Source organism: Capra hircus, chromosome 25 (genome assembly GCF_001704415.2).
Source record: "Capra hircus breed San Clemente chromosome 25, ASM170441v1, whole genome shotgun sequence".
Classification (NCBI taxonomy): domain Eukaryota; kingdom Metazoa; phylum Chordata; class Mammalia; order Artiodactyla; family Bovidae; genus Capra; species Capra hircus.
Genome location: NC_030832.1, coordinates 21238769 through 21260125, shown reverse-complemented (window position 1 = coordinate 21260125; position 21357 = coordinate 21238769). Strand labels below are relative to the sequence as shown.

The 21357-nt window shown below is 40.4% G+C and overlaps 1 protein-coding gene across 1 annotated transcript in view; it reads right to left on the bottom strand.

Moving 5' to 3' along the window:
- The window catches only part of DCTN5 (dynactin subunit 5), a 28726-nt gene extending 7384 nt beyond the window's left edge, over nt 1-21342 (bottom strand). Inside the window, exons 1-4 of the mRNA XM_005697607.3 lie at nt 21196-21342; nt 20385-20453; nt 5516-5634; nt 2458-2569 (exon numbers count right to left, since the gene is read on the bottom strand). Coding sequence (XP_005697664.1) covers nt 2458-2569; nt 5516-5634; nt 20385-20453; nt 21196-21243 — 348 coding nt within the window. The 5' untranslated portion in view covers nt 21244-21342. The remainder of the gene's footprint in view (nt 1-2457; nt 2570-5515; nt 5635-20384; nt 20454-21195) is intronic.

The following is a 21357-nucleotide window of genomic DNA, read 5'->3' as shown; positions in this document are numbered from 1 at the left end:
GAAAACTCTTTTCCATGAATCACCTGTTATTGGCAATATCAAAAATGGAGCAGATGGCCAGCTCCCCTGGTGACTCCCAGATTAACTCAAAGATTCCCTAAGATGCCGAGGCTCCTAAAAACCCAGACCAAGCATGTGGGGCACTGAGCAAAAGGAAACAAGGTGCTGCCTATGGCAGGATACACTCACAGACAGGGATCCCCAGACAAAGGGCCCTGGAAAAGAAGAGCAGTGGAGATGAGCTTTCCCACTGTCTACCCTGGTTACCAAACAGCCTGAGGGCACCTGCTTGTCTAGTTAGCCACTCTGCCCGCTCAGAGAAATGTGCTCATTTGGGTTTCAGAGAATTCTGGGTAAACTGATCAATTCCACAGCAGCACAATAAAAAATGCAGGTACTTCTTAGGCGTGAATGAGTTGGCAATAGCTGAGGAGGTAAAGAGCTGTAACTGCTTCTTTATTCTTTCCTGAAGAACTTTTCAAGAAGGAGTTAAGAACTACATGTTGCTGGTATTACACCTACCCTTATCTCCCTTTTTTTTGCTGTTTTCTTTTTTCTTCCTTTTTTTCTTTTTTTTTTTTGGTTGCAATGCATGGCATGTGGGATCTTGGTTTTCTGACCAGGGATCAAACTCATGCCCCCTGCATTGGGAGTGTGGAGTCTTAACCACTGGACTATCAGGGAAGTCCCATATCTTTTTATCCAAGTTATTTAGCAAATTTCTTCCATCCTGTGAAACAGCATGTAAAACCAAGCCTGCCAGAATGCTATTAAGATTAAAGATAAATGTAAAGCTCAAGGCATGATAATGGTTGACCCATAATGCCTGTTAGGCTTTTCCTGAAGACTTTTGGGCAATTTTGATTAACACTCATACCTTCCCATATCCAAGCAGAAGTCACAGTACTACATGAGATGCTACAGGAAAGATCTGTGTGTCATGGGGACAGCTGGACTCTAAAGAGTTCCTACTAGCTTTGAGATTCTCAAAGCATCTTTCTCCTGAGAATTTGTAAAGGCTCAGCAAATAAGTACAGCCAGTGCCAAACAATGACTATACCAGGAGTTGATGCACTGAAAAGTGATACAAAAAGCAGATGCTGAACAATAGGACCAGAATTTCCTAAGCATTGGGAATAGCATTTGGTTATTAACTATTCAGACATCTGGCTCTGGACCTAAAGGACTAGGCTACTATGCTGATGTCTTCACATTACTGAGGAAAATATCAGAAAAATTCAGCTGTGGCTTGGAAAGCCTGCTCTAATCAAGCAGTTAGTGAGGAAAGAGGATGGATTTCACTGTTTTCTCCCTCTCCTCAACATCAGGCTGAACCAAAGACATCCTGTCTCTAATACATATTAAGGAACTCCTCCAGAGAATATCTGGCAGAACAACTGCTCCCCTTGATTCTGAGTAGCAAGTCAGACTGGAATGTCTTCTCAGCAACGTGGCTCTCTGCACTGTCCACCTCTGCTGCAGCCTCATGGCTCCTGGAAAGTGACTGCATGGTTTCTGCAGATTTTCTGATACTTTAGGCGCTGAGTCTTATCCAGAGTAGAGAGCTGACTTTGTGTTAATAGGAGCAGCCATTTAAAAACAGGAAAGGGGTCTTGGCTTTCCCAGAATCTGAGGGACAAATATAAAAGGTAGGAAATATTTTCCCTGAAAATTTAGGGAGTTTGCCTCTGATCATTCTCACTCAGGATGGACTCAGAAATCCTAACTGAAATCAACCTCTTCATCTAAGAAATGTCAAGAAATTCAGCCTTGGAAAGCTTTGGCTGGATTAATGTTTGGCATTAACAAACTAATGCCGCGGTGCCTGTGGACCTGTGTCCTACAGGTTCTGCTGAGTGAGAGGCCCACTAGCACCTGGCAGGCCCAGCATCTTGAACTACGTGCAGCTCCTTTAAAGTCATGCCCTTGGTGAGTGTGACCCTTACATGTGCCAATCTCTCCCCTGAAACACTCTCTCTCCTCTTGTCTATGAGCCAGCTTTGACTTACCCTTCAAGATCCCCTCACCCAACCAGACTGTAAGATTCTTAAGGTGAGGTGACAGGTAGGCCACATAGTGGCATGGCTATTCACACCACCAGGGTTCAAATTCCAACTCTAGCATTTACTAGCCTTGTCAAATCCCCAATATCAAAGGTCTTCAGTCTCCTCACCTGAAAATAGGGATAATTACCGTCTATCATCCTCGGATGGTTGTGACGATTAAATGAAATAACCAAAGGAAAGAGTTTAACATCATATAGAAAAGATTCCATAAAGGTTAGCCATGATTACTAGTGCCTAGGAAGAATTCCAAATTTAATAACGATTCTGGCAAACTACTAGATCAGAAAAAACTTCTACCCTGCTTGATGACAGAAGCAAAGGCCCACTGATGGGAGGGACAGGAGCTCAAAGGGGAGTGAGGCTGCTCAGCCAGCCAAGTCAGCATACTCACAATCACACAGTTCTTGCCAACGTGAACGTAAGAGCCAATCTGAGCTGCGTTGACCACACAATCTTCCTCAATAAAGACGTGGTCCCCAATATGTAAAGGAAAAAATGCAACGCTATAGAAAAAAAAGAAGAGAACAAAAAAAGAGTCAAGGTGATGTACCTCTGGTCAAGGTTTATAAAACTAAAGATCACAACTGCCACACCATCTTGTCCTAATAAGACTGCTTCTAGCAAGGAAAGAATCCTCACATTTGAGGAATTCTGTAACACTGAAGAAGATGCATGTGACTATTAAACCGAAATCAGAAATATTAAACTACAGAAATGTGCAAGGAAATAGCAAAAGAGCAAGGGCAAGACCTTCAAAGTTAGAAAAGCTAGCATCAAATAAAAACAAATGAACGTTTTGCTCATTCCAGCCTCCTCTGAAAATGCCCACAGATCACATTTTCATTAATCTGCTCTATAATGCTTCAGGGGACTGATGTAATGTTCATGAGATATAATTCCCAACATGCTGAAAATTTATATATTGTCTGGTTTTACTGGGTGTCTGGTTTTACTGCCTGACTCTACGCTAGGAACTGGGGAATACAATAGCAAGCAAAAGGGACTTGACCCTGCCCATGGGAGAAGAGAGATTAAATAAATGATTAAATAAGTAATTAGTTACAACTGTGATAAGTGCTACAGAGGAAAAATAACACATCATGAGGGCATGACAAAGAGACTTTATGGTGGTTTGGTAAAAGCTTAATTGAAAGTGACATTTAAGCCAAGACTTAAGGAGTTAGTAGGGTTTCTCTAGACTTGTGACATCATTCCCATTCTCCAAGACTCCTCAAATATAACTGACAGTGGTCTGTGATCATACTTCCAAGAAGTTTCAGTACTTGGGATGTAAAATATTTGGACTAGAACGAATACAAAGCAGCTAGATACTCACTGGCTCTTTCCAGTCCTGTGTTCTATTTTGTCAGGAATATTTTATCAGAGATGATACCTGTCTTCCACACACCTATAACTTATTTAAATCTTCCTTATTTGCATTTTTAGTCTAGACCCCTTGGGTAACAATGGATTCCTTAATTTTATCATAGTCTATAGCAGGCTGTCAACTCTTCAATTTTAAACTGAAAATTCAAAACTCTTTACTCTTATCTGGTTCTGGTATAGAGACATACAGGGGAGGAAATTGACATTCACCTTCTTTGCATGTGTTGCTATTTACACTTCCATATTTCTGTATTTCTCATGAGGACTACTTTTAAACTTTTTATTTTATATTGGAATATAGACAATTAACAGTTTTGTGATAGTTTCAGGTGGACAACAAAGGGACTCCACCATACACATACATGTATCCATTCTTCCCCTAAACTCCCCTCCCATCCAGGCTGCTACATGTGTACTATTCTTATTTATACATCCCTCCATTCACTGAAAAGACTGTTCATTTTCTGTCTTCTTCCTGGACCATATCCAGCCCAATAATGCCTTTATCAGGAGGTGGAGTCAACAATTCTAGCAGAGCATCAGTTACTGTAAGAAATCATGAAAAGGTTTTCTGGCTCCCCCTCAAGCACCTTCTGAACTAATGAGCAAATATTTTCATTTGAATTTCGTATGATATACAATGACTCCCTGCTCCAATTCTTGTATGTAATGAAATCCTGGAGTCCAGCATCACTACAAGAAATGCAGACAATTCCTGCATGATATACATCCAAGTATTATCATCTGAAATAACTGCCCTCTTCTGTTCCTCCCTAACCATGTTCATATCCCAGGGTCAGCAGTACTCCAGTACATAGTGGCTATCCTGCTACAGCATTATATTCTATAGTAGCTGTTTATTCAGTCATTTTTACCACACGGTGGTGGTGATTGCTGTTGTTTTAACTGAGGTATAGCTAATTTTATATAAGTTTTGGCCGTACAACATAGTAGTTCTCTATTTTAGAGGTTTATAAAATATTAGCTATATTCCCTGAGCTGTATAATATATCCTTGTTGCTTATTTATTTTATATGCAATGGTCTGTACTTAATCCCCATCCCCTATCTCACCCCTCACCCTCCCACTGGTAACCAATAGATTGTTCTATACACCTGTGAATCTCTCTTCCTTGTTACATTTATTTGTTTGTTTTATTTCTAACACTAGGTTTTGAGATCCCATTTTATCCATATTTTATATGCCCAGATTATAACCTAGTGACTGGCATAAGGAAAACACTCAATAAACGATTGTTGAATTATTGGATGGAAGCAGATGGTGCCATGGGAAGGAGCCAGGAGGGCAAGCAGAGAGGGAAGCAAAGAGGATACTCCACATCAAGCATAGCGGGCAGTCTCCCTGCCCTGTCAGATGTTTCTCTGACAAGCCTTATTCCCACTGAGAGATCAGTCGGCCTGACTTGACCATACCCAGTCAAAGCTGTTTGTAGACTAGGGGTGGGCACCTAACTGCAAACTAAGCCAATCAGATTCACTCTATCCAAGATTTTGTTAGTAGGACAATTTAAAATCTCTGATAGGTATTTAGGCTGGAAGCCTAAATGAAGACGAAATGTAATTAAAGGGCTGAGGCAGCAAAGTTGGCTCCAGGAGAAAAGTGGGAAGATACAGCAGGAAGAAAAAAGAGGGAAGAAGAAGTACAGAGAGAAGGACAGATAAAAACTGTCTCAGTGGCAGAATAGCAGACAGACAGAACAGCGGTCTTAATTTTGGCAAGGTGCCCAGCTCCAGGTTCCAGTCCCTTGTGAAACCTGGCCCCCTTTTTTACCCTGAAATTCCATCAAATATGCCTGTGTCTGTTTAATCAGAATCCCCCCCGACCCCCGCCCCTGGTTTTGCCAGCTTATGTGAATTGTTTCTGGCAACTAACCACCAACTAGACTAAGACAACCACCACCAACTGTGCTCATTATGGCGTGTTCTCACTCAGTGTTCCAAACAAAAGTACAGACCTGCTCCTTCTCCCATGACTCAACACATGGATTTCACCACCAGAAGCAGCATCTTGCCCAAGACTGAAACAATGATTAAATTACATACCCTTTGCTGAATTTCTTGAACGGTGGCCTTATGACACTCCGACTTTTTACCACACAATGACGTCCAACTCTAACATTTGCCAGATCGCCTCGGATAATACAGTCGTTCATCACAATGGTCTATAAAACAAAGCAGCACATTTTAAAATTTCATTTTAATTGGAGGATAATCACTTCACCATAATGTGTCGGTTTCTACTGTACAACAACGTGTATCAGCTGTAAGGATACATACATTCCTTCCCTCTCGAGCCTCCCTGCCGCGCTCACAATCGTACCTCTCCAGGTCATCACGGAGCACGGAGCTGAGCTCCCTGTGTTACAGAGCAGTTTCCCGCTAGCCGTTTATTTTACAGATCGTGGTGTACTGTATGTCAATGCTACTCTTCCAATTTATCTCATCCTCTCCTTCCCCCATGTCTACAAGTCTGTTCTCTACATCTGCGTCTCTATTCCTACCCTGCAGATAGACTCATTACTACCATTTTTCTAAAGTCCATATATATACGTTAATATATGCTATTTGTTTTTTCTCTTTCTGACTTACTTCACTCTGTATGACAGAATCTAGGTTCACCCATCTCACTAAAACTGACTCAATTTTGCTCCTTTTTATAGCTGAGTAATATTCCACTGTATAAGTATATACCACAACTTTTTTATCCATTCATCTGTTGATGGACATCCAGGTTGCTTCCCTGTCCTGGCTACTGTAAACAGTGCTACAATGAAAACTGGGATACATGTGCCTTTTTGAACTATGGTTTTCTCAAGGTATATGCCCAAGTGGGATTGTTGGGTCATATGACAGTTTTATTCCTAGTTTTTAAAGGAACTTCCATGTTGTTCTCCATAGTGGCTGTATCATTTTATTTTCCCACCAAGAGTGCAAGAAGGATTCCTTTTTCCCACATCCTTTCCAACATTTATTGTTTGTAGATTTTTGGATGATGGCCATTCTGACTGGTGTGAGGTGATACTTCAATGTTGTTTTGATTTGCAGTTCTCTAATAATGAATGGTTTGCTTGGAAACGAACAGAGATCATTCTGTCGTTTTTGAGACTGCCTTTAAGCACTGCATTTCAGACTCTTTTGTTGACTATGAGGGGGGTAATCCATTTCTTCTAAGGGATTCTTGCCCATAGTAGTAGATATAATGGTCATCTGAATTAAATTCGCCAATTCCTATTCATTTTAGTTCAGTGATTCCTAAAATGTCAGTGTTCACTCGCCATCTCCCACTTGACCAATTTACCTTGATTCATGTACCTAACATTCTAAGTTCCTATGCAATGTTTTCTTTACAGCACTGGACTTCACTTTCAGCACCAGGCCCATCCCCATCTTAGCACTGTTTCCACTTTGGCCCAGCCCCTTCATTCTTTATAGAGCTGTTCCTCTGTTCTTCCCTAGTAGCACACTGGACATCTACCAACCTGGGGAGTTCATCTTCTGGTGTCATATCTTTTTGCCTTTTCATTGTGTTTACATTCAGCATCACAGTAATCCAAGTCTATGCTCCAATCACTAATGCCAAAGAAGCTGAAGTTGAACAGTTCTATGAAGATCTACAACATCTTCTAGAATTAACACCAAAAAAAGACGTCCTTTTCATTATAGAGGACTGGAATGCAAAAGTAGGAAGCCAAGAGATACCTGGAGTAACAGGCAAGTTTGGCCTTGTAATACAAAATGAAGCAGGGCAACGGTTAACAGAGTTTTGCCAAGAGAATGCACTGCTCATAGCAAACACCCTCTTTCAACAATACAAGAGACGACTCTACACATGGACATCACGAGATGATGGTAAATACCAGTCAGACTGATTATATTCTTTGCAGCCGAAGATGGAGAAGCTCTGTACAGTCAGCAAAAACAAGTCAGGAGCTGACTGTGGCTCGGATCATCAGCTCCTTACTACAAAATTCAGGCTCAAGCTGAAGAAAATAGGGAAAACCACCAGGCCATTCAGGTATGACCTTTATCAAATTCCTTATGATTATACAGTGGAAGTGATGAATAGATTCAAAGGATTAGATCTAGTAAACAGAGTGCCTGAAGAACTATGGATGGAGGTTTGTAACACTGTACAGGAGGTGGTGACCAAAACCATCCCCAAGAAAAAGAAATGCAAGAAGGCAAAGTGGTTGTCTGAGGAGGTCTTACAAATAGCTGAGAAAAGAAGAGAGGCAAAAGAGAAAACGAAAAATATACCCAACTGAAGGCAGAGTTCCAGAGAATAGCAAGGAGAGATGAGAAAGCTTTCTTAAGCAAAGAGTGCAAAGAAATAGAGGAAAACAATAGAATGGGAAAGACTAGAGAGCTCTGCAAGAAAACTGGAGATAACAATGGAATATTTCCTGCAAAGATGGGCACAATAAACAACAGAAATGGCAAAGACCTAACAAAAGCAGAAGAGATTAAGAACAGGGGGAAGAATACACAGAAGAACTGTACAAAAAAGGCCTTAGTGACCTGGATAATCATGATAGTGTGGTCACTCACCTAGAGCCAAACATCCTGGAGTGTGAAGTCAAGTGGGCCTTAGGAAGCATTAACTACCAACAAAGCTAGTGGAGGTGATGGAATTCCAGTTGAGCTATTTAAAATTCTAAAAGATGATGCTGTTAAAGTACTGCACTCCATATGTTAGCAAATTTGGAAAACTCAGCAGTGGCCACAGGACTGGAAAAGGTCCATTTTCATTCCAATCTCAAAGAAAGGCAAAGCCAAAGAAAGTTCAAATTACCATACAATTGCATTCATTTTCACACGCGTCAGCAAGATTAGGCTCAAAATCCTTCAAGCTAGGCTTCAGCAGTATGCGAACCGAGAACTTCCAGATGTTCAAGCAGGATTTAGAAAACACAGAACCATCAGAGATCAAATTTTCAACATCCATGGCTCATAGAAAAAGCAAGGGAATTCCAAAGAGCATCTACTTCTGCTTTATTGACTACACTAAAGCCTCTGACTATGTGGATCACAACAAACTCTGGAAAATTCTTCAAGAGATGGGAATATCAGACCACCTTACCTGCCTCCTGAGAAACCTGCATATAGGTCAAGAAGCAACAGTTGGATCCGGACATGGGACAACAGACTGGTTCCAAAGTGGGAAAGGAGTACGTAAAGGCTGTATACTGTCACCCTGCTTATTTAACTTATATGCAGAGTACATCATGCAAAATGCCAGGCTGGATTACTCACAAGCTGGAATCAAGATTGCTGGGAGTAATATTAACAACCTCAGATATGCACTAGATACCACTTTAATGGCAGAAAACAAACAGAAACTAAAGCACCTCTTGATGAAGGTGAAAGAGGAGTGCAAAAGCTGGCTTAAAACACAACATTTGAAAAAAGAGGATCATAGCATCTGGTCCATCACTTCATGGCAAATAGATGGGGGAAAAAGTGACTTGGGCTCCAAAATTACTGTGGACAGTGAAACTAAAAGACACCTGCTCCTTGGAAAAAACCTATGACAAATCTAGACAGTGTATTAAAAAGCAGAGACATCACTTTGCCAACAAGATCTGTATAGTCAAATCTATGGTTTTTCTCATAGTCATCTATGGATATGAGAGTTGGACCATAAAGAAGGCTGAGCACTAAAGAACTGACGTTTTTCAACTGTGATGTTGCAGAAGACTCTTGAGATTCAATTGGACAGCAAGGAGATCAAATCAGTCAATCCTGAAGGGAATAAATTCTGAGTATTTGTTGGAAGGACTGATGCTGAAGCCCCAGTCCTTTGGCCACCTGATGTGAACAGCAGACTCATTAGAAAAGACCCTGATGCTGGGAAGGACTGACAGCAAGAGGAGGAGGCGGCGACAGAGGATGAGATGGCTGGATGGCATCACTGACTCAACGGACATGAGTTTGAGCAAACTGAGGGAGAGAGTGACGGACAAAGAAGCCTGGCATGTACAGTTCATGGGGTTGCAAAGAACTGGATACAACTTAGTGACTGAACAACAATAACAACAATAATGAGTGATGTTGAGCATCTCTCCTTCTGTTTGTTGGCCATCTGTGTGTCTTCTTTGCCGAAATGTCTGTTTAGGTCTTCCACCCCATTTTTTGATTGGGTTGTTTTTCTGATAGTGAGCTGCACGAGCTGATTGTATATTTTGGAAATCAATCTTCTGTCAGTTGCTTTGGTTGCAACTATTTTCTCCCATTCTGAGGGCTGTCTTTTTATCTTGTTTATCATTTCCTTTGCTGTGCAGAAGCTTTTAAGTTTAATTAGGTCTCATTTGCTTATTTTTGTTTTTATTTCCATTACTCTAGGAGGGGGGTAAAAGAGGAAACAGAGCATATTTTACATAGCCTAAAACATAACAAAAAACAGTAGGAAACAAGACACTGAGAGTTATGTTATACTCTACTGAATCACATGTTCTGTCAAAAGGGAAAACTTTTTTAAGGTGAAGAGAATTGCCCTCATAATGTTGACTATTTTTCCAAGATGTTCCCAGTACATCACAAGCTTTGCCCTTACAATTCCATGAATAGGAGTCAATGGATGGACAAACATTTGCTGAGAATACCTACAGCAGACCTGGTCTACGCACGTCCTCAGATGCACTCATTCCACCTGCCCTCCTGCCTTGGCTGGTTGCTCAGGAGACTCACAGCTGCCCCCACCTTTGTCTAATCTCCTAACCCTACTCATTGCCTCCAGCTTCATGTTCCCAGGGTAAATCCACTGACATTCTTTTTCCTTTCCCAATTTCTGGACTCAGATTACATGCGTCACTTCAGGATGTGATACATGGCTTCCCTAGACATTGCCAGGAGGGGTTGAATAACATAATTAATTATGGGGGGATTATTAATTTCCCCCAGAAACTGGGGGAAATTAATGCCCCATACTTGGTAAAAAGTAGGCATTCTTGAAGTGTCTGTTGAATAAATGAGGTTAAAAAATGCATGAGGGGCTTCCTGGTGGTCCAGTGGTTAAGACTCCACCTTGAAGTACAAAGGACACCGGTTCATTCTCTGGTCCAGAAAGATCCCACATGCTGCAGAGCAACTAAGCCCATGTGACACAACTACTGAGCCAGCAGCACTCTAGAGTCCACAAGCCACAACTACTGAGCCCACATGCCTACAGCCTGTGCTCCGCAACTAGAGAAGCCACTGAAATGAGAAGCCCGCGTACCACAACTAGAAAGTACTCCCCACTCGTTACAACTAGAGAAAGCTCACGTCAGCAGAGAAGACTCACCACAACCAAAAAATAAAATAAATAAGTAAAAAATATTAAAAAAGTGCATGTGGCTGGGGTTGCAGCTGAGAAAGTAAGAAGGACCAGATCATGAGGAATTATGTACGCTGATTACAGAAGTTTAGACTTCTTTTCCATAGAGGATATAAGGGATCAATGAAAGATTTTAAATGAAGGATTAGCACAACTCAATCTTCATTAGAAATATTACTCTGGAAGCAGAGCCAACTCATTGGAAAAGACCCTGATGCTGGGAAAGATTGAAGGCAAAAGGAGAAGAGGGCAGGCGAGGATGAGAAGGTTGGATAGCAGTACCGATTCAATGTATATAAACTTGGATGAACTCTGGGAGATGGTCAGGGATAGGGAGGCCTGACATGCTGCAGTCCATGGGGTCGCAGAGTTGGATATGACTTAGCAACTGAACAACAACAACAAAATTATACTTGCAATTTGTTTTAAAATATTCCACTCCGAAACTGGTTTGAATTTGGCAGGTGAGTATAGAGATGAAGGAAGAATGCCAGAATACTGCTAACTGTAGAAGCTGGTGAATAAATACATAGGGACTCATTCTGTGTTTTCTCTACTGTCCTAAAGTTCCAAATAATACTGCTCATCTATACAAAGTAATGAGGGAGTTCCTTGGTGGACTAGTAGTTGGGATTCCAGGTTTTCATTGCCGCGGCAATGAAAACAAGCCATATGGCACAGCAAAAAAAAGGTTTAAAAAATAATGAACTATTGGTTGGCGAATAAGTTCATTTGGTTTCCCCATAGGATGTAACAGAAAAACCCAAATGAACTTGTTGGCCAACCCAATACTAATCCTTGAATATATCCAATGACATGGATAAATCTCAGAAACATTATGCTGAGTGAAAGAAGCCTGACTCCCAAAATAGTACATGATTACAATTATAGGAAACTCTACAAAATGCAAAACTAATCTATATTAGTTTTACACAGGTTACCCAGGTGGCTTGACTGCAGAGAGGCAGAAAAACTAGAGTGATGGGAATATTTTATATCGTGACTGTGGTACTAGTTGCAGAGATGTCCACACCAGCCAAAACTCATCCAACTCATCCATATTTAAAATGGGTATATTTTATTGTACATAATATACCTAAATAAAAATTATTTTTTAATATTCCATTATAAAATATTTAAAAGGAACAAAAAGAGATTCTATATGACTTGGTCATTGTTTAGATATTGGGCAAGAAAAAGAGAATCTAGGATGAGGTGAGCAATTCTGGGGATTTGATCATAAATTCAATTTTGAAATGTGGAGTTTGAGGGTCCTGTGGGATGACCAACAGGCAGATGTGGATAAAGGCCTGGGGCCCAAGACAGAAGGTCAGGGTAGAGAGGCAGATGGTATATTCACCTCAAATATATGTGAATTTAGATAAATCACTGGCCAGACACCAGGCTCTGAGAAGATACTAAAAAAGAAGTGCACTCACACCTGAAAGAGCTAACCCATCTGACCTGCATGTGTTCAGCCTATAAAACCCCTACCGGCAAAAAGAAACTTTCACATCTGCTGCTGACTGTAAAGTATTACAGTTCCTCTTGGTTTCTGTTTCTTTTTGGCCGAGCCTCACAGCTTGTGGGATATTAGTTCCCAGACCAGGTGCTGAACCCTGGCCCCAGTAGTGAAAACACTGAGTCCTAACCACTGGTCCCCTCTTCATGGATCGCTGCCTTGTCATGGTGAAGGGGCTTCTGTAACTCAATGAAGCTATGAGACATGCCATGTAGGGCCACCCAAGACAGAAGGGTCATAGTGGAGAGTTCTGACAAAATGTGATCCATCGGAGGGAATGGCAAACCATTCCAGTATACTTGCCGTTTATACCTCATGAACTGTCCCAAAAGACAAAAAGATGTAACACTGAAAGATAAGTCCCCCACAATGAAGGTGTCCACTTTGCTACTGGGGAAGAGTGGAAGACAACTACCAGAAATAATGAAGCCGCTGGGCCAAAGAGGAAACAATGCTCAGTTGTGGATGTGTCCGGTGATGAAAGCAATCCAATGCTGCAAAGAACAATACTGCATAGGAACCTGGAACATTAGGCCTATGAATCAAGGTAAATTGGACATGGTCAGGCAGGAGATGATAAGAATAAACACCGACATCTTAGGAATCAGTGAACTAAAATGGACTGGAAAGGGCAAATTTAATTCAGATGACCATTATATCTACTACTGTGGACAAGAATCCCTTAGAAAAAATGGAGTAGCCTTCATAATCAACAAAAGAGTCCAAAATGCAATACTTGGATGCAACCTCAAAAATGACAGAATGATCTTGGTTCATTTCCAAGGCAAGTCATTCAACATCACAATAATTCAAATCTATGCCCCTACCACCAATGCCAAAGAACCTTAAGTTAATCAGTTCTATGAAGACCTCCTAGAACTAACATAAAAAAAAAAAAAAGATGTTCTATTCATCAATGGGGATTGGGATGCAAAAATAGGAAGTCAAGAGATGCCCAGAGTAACAGGCAAGTTTGGCCTTGGAGAACAGAATGAAGCAGGGCAAAGGTTAACTGAATTCTGCTAAGAGAACACATTGGTTATAGGAAGCAACCTTATCCAACAATACAAGAGATGACTTTACACATGGATATCACCAAATGGTCAATACCAAAATCAAAGTGATTACGTTTTTTTGTAGCCAAAGATGGAGAAACTATATAAAGTCAGCAAAAACAAGACCTAGAGCTGACTGTGGCTCAGATCATCAGCTTCTCACAGCAAAATTCAGGTTTAAACTAAAGAGAGAGGGGAAAACCACTAGGCCAGCCAGGTATGACTTAAATCAAATCCCCTAGGAATATGCAGTGAAGGTGACAAACAGATTCAAGGGATTAGATCTAGGAAACAGTGTGCCTGAAGGACTACGGACAGAAGTCTGCAATACTGTACAGGAGGCAGCAAACAAAACCATCCCAAAGGAAAAATAAAGCAAGAAGGCAAAGAGGTTATCTGAGGAGGCTTTACAAATAGCTGAAGAAAGAAGTGAAAAGCAAGGGAGAAAGAGAAAGGCACATCCAATTAAACACAGAGTTCCAAAGAATAACAGGGAGAGACAAGAAGGCCTTCTTCAATGAACAGTGCATAAAAATAAGAGGAAAACAACTGAAGGGGAAAGACTAGCGATCTCCTCAGGAAAATCAGAAATATCAAGGGACTATTTTGCCCAAAGACGGGCACAATAAAGGACAGAAATGGTAGAGACCTAGTAGATGCTGAAGAGATCAAGAACAGATGGAAAGAATACATGGAAGAACTGTACAAAAAAGATCTTAATGAACCTGATAACTACGATGATGTGCTCAGTCACCCAGAGCCAGACATTCTAGAGAGTGAAGTCAAGCGGGCTTTAGGAAGCACTGCTGTTAATAAAGCTGTGGATGTGATGGAATTCCAGTAGAGCTATTCAAAACCCTAAAGGATGATGATATCAAAGTGTCGCACTCAGTTCAGTTCAGTCGCTCAGTCGTGTCCGACTCTTTGCGACCCCATGAACTGCAGCACGCCAGGCCTCCCTGTCCATCACCAACTCCCAGAGTCCACCCAAACCCATGTCCATCAAGTCGGTGACGCCATCCAACCATCTCATCCTCTTCGTCCCCTTCTCCTCCTGCCGTCAATCTTTCCCAGTATCAGGGTCTTTTCAAATGAGTCAGCTCTTCACGTCAGGTGGCCAAAGTATCGGAGTGTCAGCTTCAGCATCAGTCCTTCCAATGAATACCCAGGACTGATCTCCTTTAGGATGGACTGGTTGGTCCAAGGGACTCTCAGTCTTCTCCAACACCACAGTTCAAAAGCATCAATTCTTCGGCACTCAGCTTTCTTTATAGTTCAACTCTCACACCCATACATGACCACTGGAAAAACCATAGCCTTGACTAGACGGACCTTTGTTAACAAAGTAATGTCTCTGCTTTACAATATGCCACCTAGGTTGGTCATAACTTTCCTTCCAAGTGCTGCACTCAATATGTCAGCAAATCTGGAAGACCCAGCAATGGCTACAGGACTGGAAAAGGTCAAGCCTCATCCCAATTCCCAAAAAGGGTAGTACTAAAGAATGTTCTAACCATCGGACAATTGCACTCATCTCCTGCAACTTCCCTGGTGGCTCAGATGGTACAGCATCTGCCTACAATGTGGGAGACCCAGGTTCAATCCCTGGGTCAGGAAGATCTCCTGGAGAAAGAAATGGCAACCCACTCCAGTATCTTGCCTGGAAAATCCCATGGACGGAGGAGTCTGGTAGGTTATAGCCCATGGGGTCGCAAAGAGTCGGACATGACTGAGCAACTTCATTTTCACTTTTCCACAATAGTAAGGTCACACTTAAAACTGTGCCTGCCAGGCTTCAGCATCATGTGAACCAAGAACTTCCAGATGTTCAAACTGGGTTTAGAAAAGGCAGAGGAACCAGAGATCAAATTGCCAACATTCACTGGATCATTGAGAAAGCAAGGGAATTCCAGAGAAAACATCTACTTCTGTTTCATCAACTATGCTAAAGCCTTTAACTGTGCAGATCGTAACAAACTGTGGAAAGCATGGGAATACCAGACCATCTTATCAGTCTCATGAAAAACCTGTATGCAGGTCAAGAAGCAACAGTTAGAACCCAATAAGGAACAAGTGACTGGTTCAGGACTGAGAAATGAGTACGACAGGGCTGTCTGCTGTCACCCTGTTTCTTTAACCTATATGCTGAACACACTATGAGAAATGCTGGGTTGGATGAGTAACAAGCTAGAAATAAGACTGCTGAGAGAAATATCAACAACCTCAGACATGTGGATGACACCACTCAATGGCAGAAAGTGAAGAGGCTAAAGAGCCTCTTGATGAGCGTGAAGGAGTAAAGTGAAAGAGCTGGCTTAAAGCTAAATATTAAAAAAAACTAAGATCATGGCATCTGGCCCCATTACTGCCTGACAAATAGAAAGTGAAAGTAGTGACAGATTTCCTCTTCTTGGGCTCCAAAATCACTGAGGATGGTGACTGAAATCAGAAGATGACCACTTCTCAGCAGGAAAGCTATGACAAACCTAGACAGTGTGTTGAAAAGCAAAGACATTACTCTGCCAACAAAGGTCCGTAGAGTCAAGGCTATGGTCTTTTGCAGTGGTCACGTATGGATGTGAGAGCTGGCCCGTAAAGAAGGCAGAGCACCAAAGAATTGATGCCTTTGAACTGTGGTGCTGGAGAAGACTCCTGAGAGTCCCTTGGATAGCAAGGAGACCAAACCAGTCAATCTTAAGGGAATTCAACCCTAAATACTCATGGGAAGGACTGAGGCCAAAGCTAAAGCTCCAGTATTTTGGCCACCTGATGCGAATGCTGACTCAGTGGAAAAGTCCCTGATGCTGGGAAAGATTGAGGGCAGGAGAAGAGGGTGCCAGAGGATGAGATGGCTGGATGGCATCACTGATGCAATGGTCATGAACTTGGACAAACTTCAGGAGACAGTGAGGGATGGGGGGATCTGGAGTGCTACAGTTTAGGGGTCACAAAGAGTCAAACACAATGGGGTGACTGAACAACCACCACCACCACCACTCGTCTGCTAGGAATTCCTCTCCTGGTTTTAAAAGCTATCTTCTTTTTTTTTTTTTTTAAAAAAGCTATCTTCTTCAACCTTAGAGAGATGTCTATTTCTAGTACATAATTCTCTCATCTAAGATTTTTAATTTACTTCAGTCATTGTTTTCTGCTTGTGTTTCCATCTACAATCAGAGAAAATGACTTCTTTTTCTTTTAGAAGAAAACAGAATATCAAGAGTTCTGAGTATCTGGTAATGGCTGTTATTGTTTCAGTGCATTTTAAATAAAGACAACAATCTTAATTTGGAAACAAAGAAAATTCATATAAGACCCTCAGTCAGCCTAGATTATATTTGCAATGAAGAAGCAAACACCAAAAAAACGTAAGAAGGAAATGATATCACAGATGGTCAAAGAGATTAAGCAAGAGGAATTCAAATTCTGGCTCCTATCTCAGAAGAATGGAGCTAAAGAGAAGTCAGATGAAAAATACGGGCAACAGCATGTTAACATGAAAGGAAGTGTCTTAAAAGACCTTAAAGGGAGGAAAACAGTGCTAAAGCAGGGTTCACTGAACTCAACAAGGACAAGGCAGAGGTGGCAAGTTGGAGATCTAAGGGTTGCACCTAGAAACCATTTTATTTAGCCCTTCAGTCATTTTTATCATTTAAGTTATAGGCTATTTAAATAGTAGGGTATTTTACATTTTTTTAAAAATCCAGACTTCCAGTTTGGGACAGTTAGAAGCTCTGGAAGTATATGTCTGCATTCCCATGTGGCAACAACAATCCACTTGAGCTTAGCTAGGTCCTGTATTCTCCAATTCACCAGGCCCCATCACTCTCTCTGGTTTATACTAGTCCTCTTTACTCATATAAACCCTATTTCTCCCTGCAGGCACTGTGACACCTGATATAAAGGCTTAGGAAAACAGAAAGTTCTGAAAGGGACAGGGGCTGGGGAAAAACAAAACAAAACAGATTGTTCATAATAACAAAAAGCTGGAAACAAAATAACTATCCACCCATAGAAGAGGGGATAAATGGAATTGTACACAACAGTGAAAATGCATAAATCCCAATGAATCTTAGAAACAGGAGTTGAGAACAATGTTACTTAGTAAGTATAATGTATGTCTCCTATTGTCATCATTACAATAATTGAGTGTAATAATAGAAAGTCACAGAAAACCAAGTAAAGCTGAACAAAATATATTATTTAGAAATACCTATGTATATGGTGGGGCTTCCCAGGTGGTGCTAGTAATAAAGAACCCAGCTGCCAATGCAGGAGACATAAGAGATGCAGGTTTGATCCCTGGGTCAGGAAGATCCTGGGAGGGATCACTCCAGTATTCTTGCCTGGAGAATCCCATGGACAGAGGAGCCAGGTGTGCTACAGTCCATAGTGTCACAAAGAGTTGGACACGACTAAAGTGACTTAGCACACATGCATGCATGTATATGGTTAAAAAAAAAGTTTTTGAAAAATAAAGAATTTATAAGAAAAAATTCAGAATAGCGCTATTCTTGAAAGGAGGAAAGAAATAAGAGAGAAACTTCAGGTTGTACTGTATTATTATGCATCGATTATGTTCCAGTTATTCAGCTGGGTGGTGGGTTCATGGTGTTGATGCAATTTTTATGCTTCATAACATATGTATCGCACATTAGTCTCCTGTGTGCACCAAATATTGCCAAAGAAAACACTTTTCAAGAAAGAAATAGAAGATCCCAGATAACTAAAACAATCTTGAAAGGAGGACTCATCTTTCCTGATTATAAAATTTTCTACAAGGCTACAGTAATGATTAAGTACAGATGATTTCCTATGAGGATGACTAGACCATTCAAAGGGGAAAGAACAATCTCTTCAACAAATGGTGCTGGGACAAGCAAATTTCCTCACACCAAGACTTAATTAAATAGGATCCTAACTTCACATTATATGCAAAAATTAACTTAATTAAGTTTAATTCAAACAAAAAATTAGCTTAAAATGAATCGACGACTATTTCAATAAAAGTGTTAAAATCACAAACTCTTAGAAAAAACCACAGGAGTAAATCTTCATGATCTTGGGTTTGGTAAGGATTTTTAGACATATGACATCAAAAACTTAAGCAACAAAAGAAAAAGTAGATAACTGGACTTCATCAAAATTAAAAACTCTTGTGCATCAAAGAACATTATCAAGAAAGTAAAGACAATCTACAGAATGGTAGAAAATATTTGCAATCATAAATCTGACAAAGATTTATTACGGAGAACATATAAAGAAATACAACTCAACAACAAAAAGGCAACACAGTTTTAAAATGGTCAAAGGACTGAATAGACTTTTGCCCTCAGATGTGCAAATGGCCAATCAGATGAAAGATGCACATCATCATTAGACATTAGGGAAATGCAAACCACACTACTGTATACAAAAGATAACTAATAAGAACCTACTATATAGCACAGGGAACTCTATTCAGTGCTCTGTAATGACCTATACAGGAATGGAGTCTAGAAGAAAATGGACATATATATACATATGACTGATTCACTTTGATGTACAGCATAAATTAATACATTGTAAATCAATGACACTCCAACAAAAAATGAATTTTAAAAAACACAATGAAATACCTTTCATACTCACATTCAAGAAAAAGAGAAAATAACATGTTTGTGAGGATATGGAGAAATTGGTACTCTCTTGCATTGCCATGGGACTGTAAAATGGTACAACTTGACAGTTCTTCAGAAAGCTAAAAAATGGAACTACCATATGACCCAGCCACCTCACCTCTAAGTATATACAAAAATAATTGAAAACAGCAACTCAAATAGATCTTTGCATGCCAATGTTCATGGCAGCATTACTCAAAAAAGCAGAATGGGAGAAACAATCCAAACGTTTATCAACAGATGAATAGATAAAATGTACACAGACACAATGGAATATTATTCAGTTATCAAAGGAATAAAATTCTTATACATGCTAAAACATGGATGCGTCTTTAAAATATAGTACTAAGTGCAATAAGCCAGCCCAAAGAATGACAAGTATTATATAATTCCACTTAAATGACGTAACTAGAATAGGCACATTCATAGAGACAGAAAGTGGGTTGAGGTCACCAGGGCCTGGGAGAAGGGAACAGGAGCTGTTCCTTACAGAGTTTTTCTTTGGGTGATGAAAAAATTCTAGAAATAGATGTAGTGGTGATGACTGCACAACACTGTGACTGTAATTAATGTCAATGAATTGTATACTTAAACTCCACATACTTGCTAATGAGTCAGATGGAGTTGACTCAATTTTCTAATTTGGTGCAGAAACAGTGCCTCTATAATTATTAATTATATTTAACTACCAAACTATATTTCCATTAAATCTCATGGTATAGAGACAGTAATAGAGACAGTAATTGTGTCTCTACTGCAAATATCTGTGATCTTCTGACTATAGTGATATTATTTTACCTCTAGAAGTTAGAGATTTAATATTTCAAGGAAAATTGAGTGTTCCTAACAGCAGGAAGAAACTAGGGACTTCAGTTTTTGTCAAGATCAAATATACCTTGATATTTTTTCTGGTTCTTAAGTGTTCTAAGCCTTTCACATTCCATTTTTCAAAAGGATTTCATATTTCAGTTATCTTTCCTAATTCTCACATTAAGAGTTTTGATTAATAATGAACCATTAATTAGTAAATGGATAATTATATCAGTATCACTTTAGTTTTTACACTAAAATTTATGTTTTTTGTCCTGTAACACAGAACACACAATACTATATAATAATTTCAGTTCTGGGTGCCATTGTATTTTGTTCCTGGAATAACAGGAAAAAGGCTTTCTGCTGCCTCCCTTTACTGAATCTTTTTTTGTATCCAATAAATCCAATTTGGAGAATTCTTTTTAAAACAGAATTTCAGAATGTACATCAATAAGTAGGAGACATGGTAACATTTCATCTGCCTTGCTGATTTGATAGTGAGTGGAAAGGAAACAGAAATATGCATCTTGGAGCTGACTCTGTCCCTTACCTTGCCATTAAGAACAATGTTCTGACTTCCACACAATACAGACTGGCGACTAACTTTGTTCCCAGATGCCTGAAAGAAAACAGAGGTGGGCAAAATCAGTGGATTCCAGGCTACAAATTTCCACCAAGAAAGCTGGTATTGCAGAGAACAGGACTTGAGATGGGTGACGTCTGCGATGGAATGAGTCCAGAATATCAAAAATGCAAGGATGAATCAGGAAACTACGGATTCAAGAAACAGACCCAGAAGTTGTATGTGGTACATACACAGGCTAGCAGCAGCAGACATGAATTGAGTCTCATTTCTATACTTCAGTTTTATAGACCTAGAACCAGGATAATGACTTTACCAATATCAGAGTTGTGAGAATTCAATGAAAAAATAAGAGTAATGCCGATTGAGCACTAAAGCGGTTTCGAGCAATTTACATACATCAGGTATTGACTATTAAAAAAAACGAATAACAGTCCTCAGCACATAGTAATAAATCACCACACATTAGTTTAACCAAAAAAAAAAAAATTTTTTTTTTACAAGGCCTGAAGCCCAGAACTGTAATCAATATCAGAATGAATGAGACTTGTCCTGCTTTCTGGAAGGCATTTTATCTCTACGAGGAAATCAGGAATAGATTTTAAAAAAAAAGCCTAAACTGGCCATGCAAGGAATAAATAACAAAACCAGACTATACATGAACTCTCAGGTAATCTCGGACTAACGCCGAAAGGACCAGGGGTGGGGCAGAGACAGGACGGAGGCCTCAGAGAACGCAGGCTTGGAGAGGGGAGGGCAGATGTCTGGACACGCGCACCGTTTCGATGTACTCGGACTTGTTGTAGAGCAGCTCGCCCAACTCCATGACCACCAACTCCTAGGCGCGGCTCTGGCTCCTGTCAAAGTCCGTCCGCCGGTATTTCTGACTGGAACTCAAGCAACTTCCGGCGGCTCCACCACTTCCGCTCTGGGCGGCCGG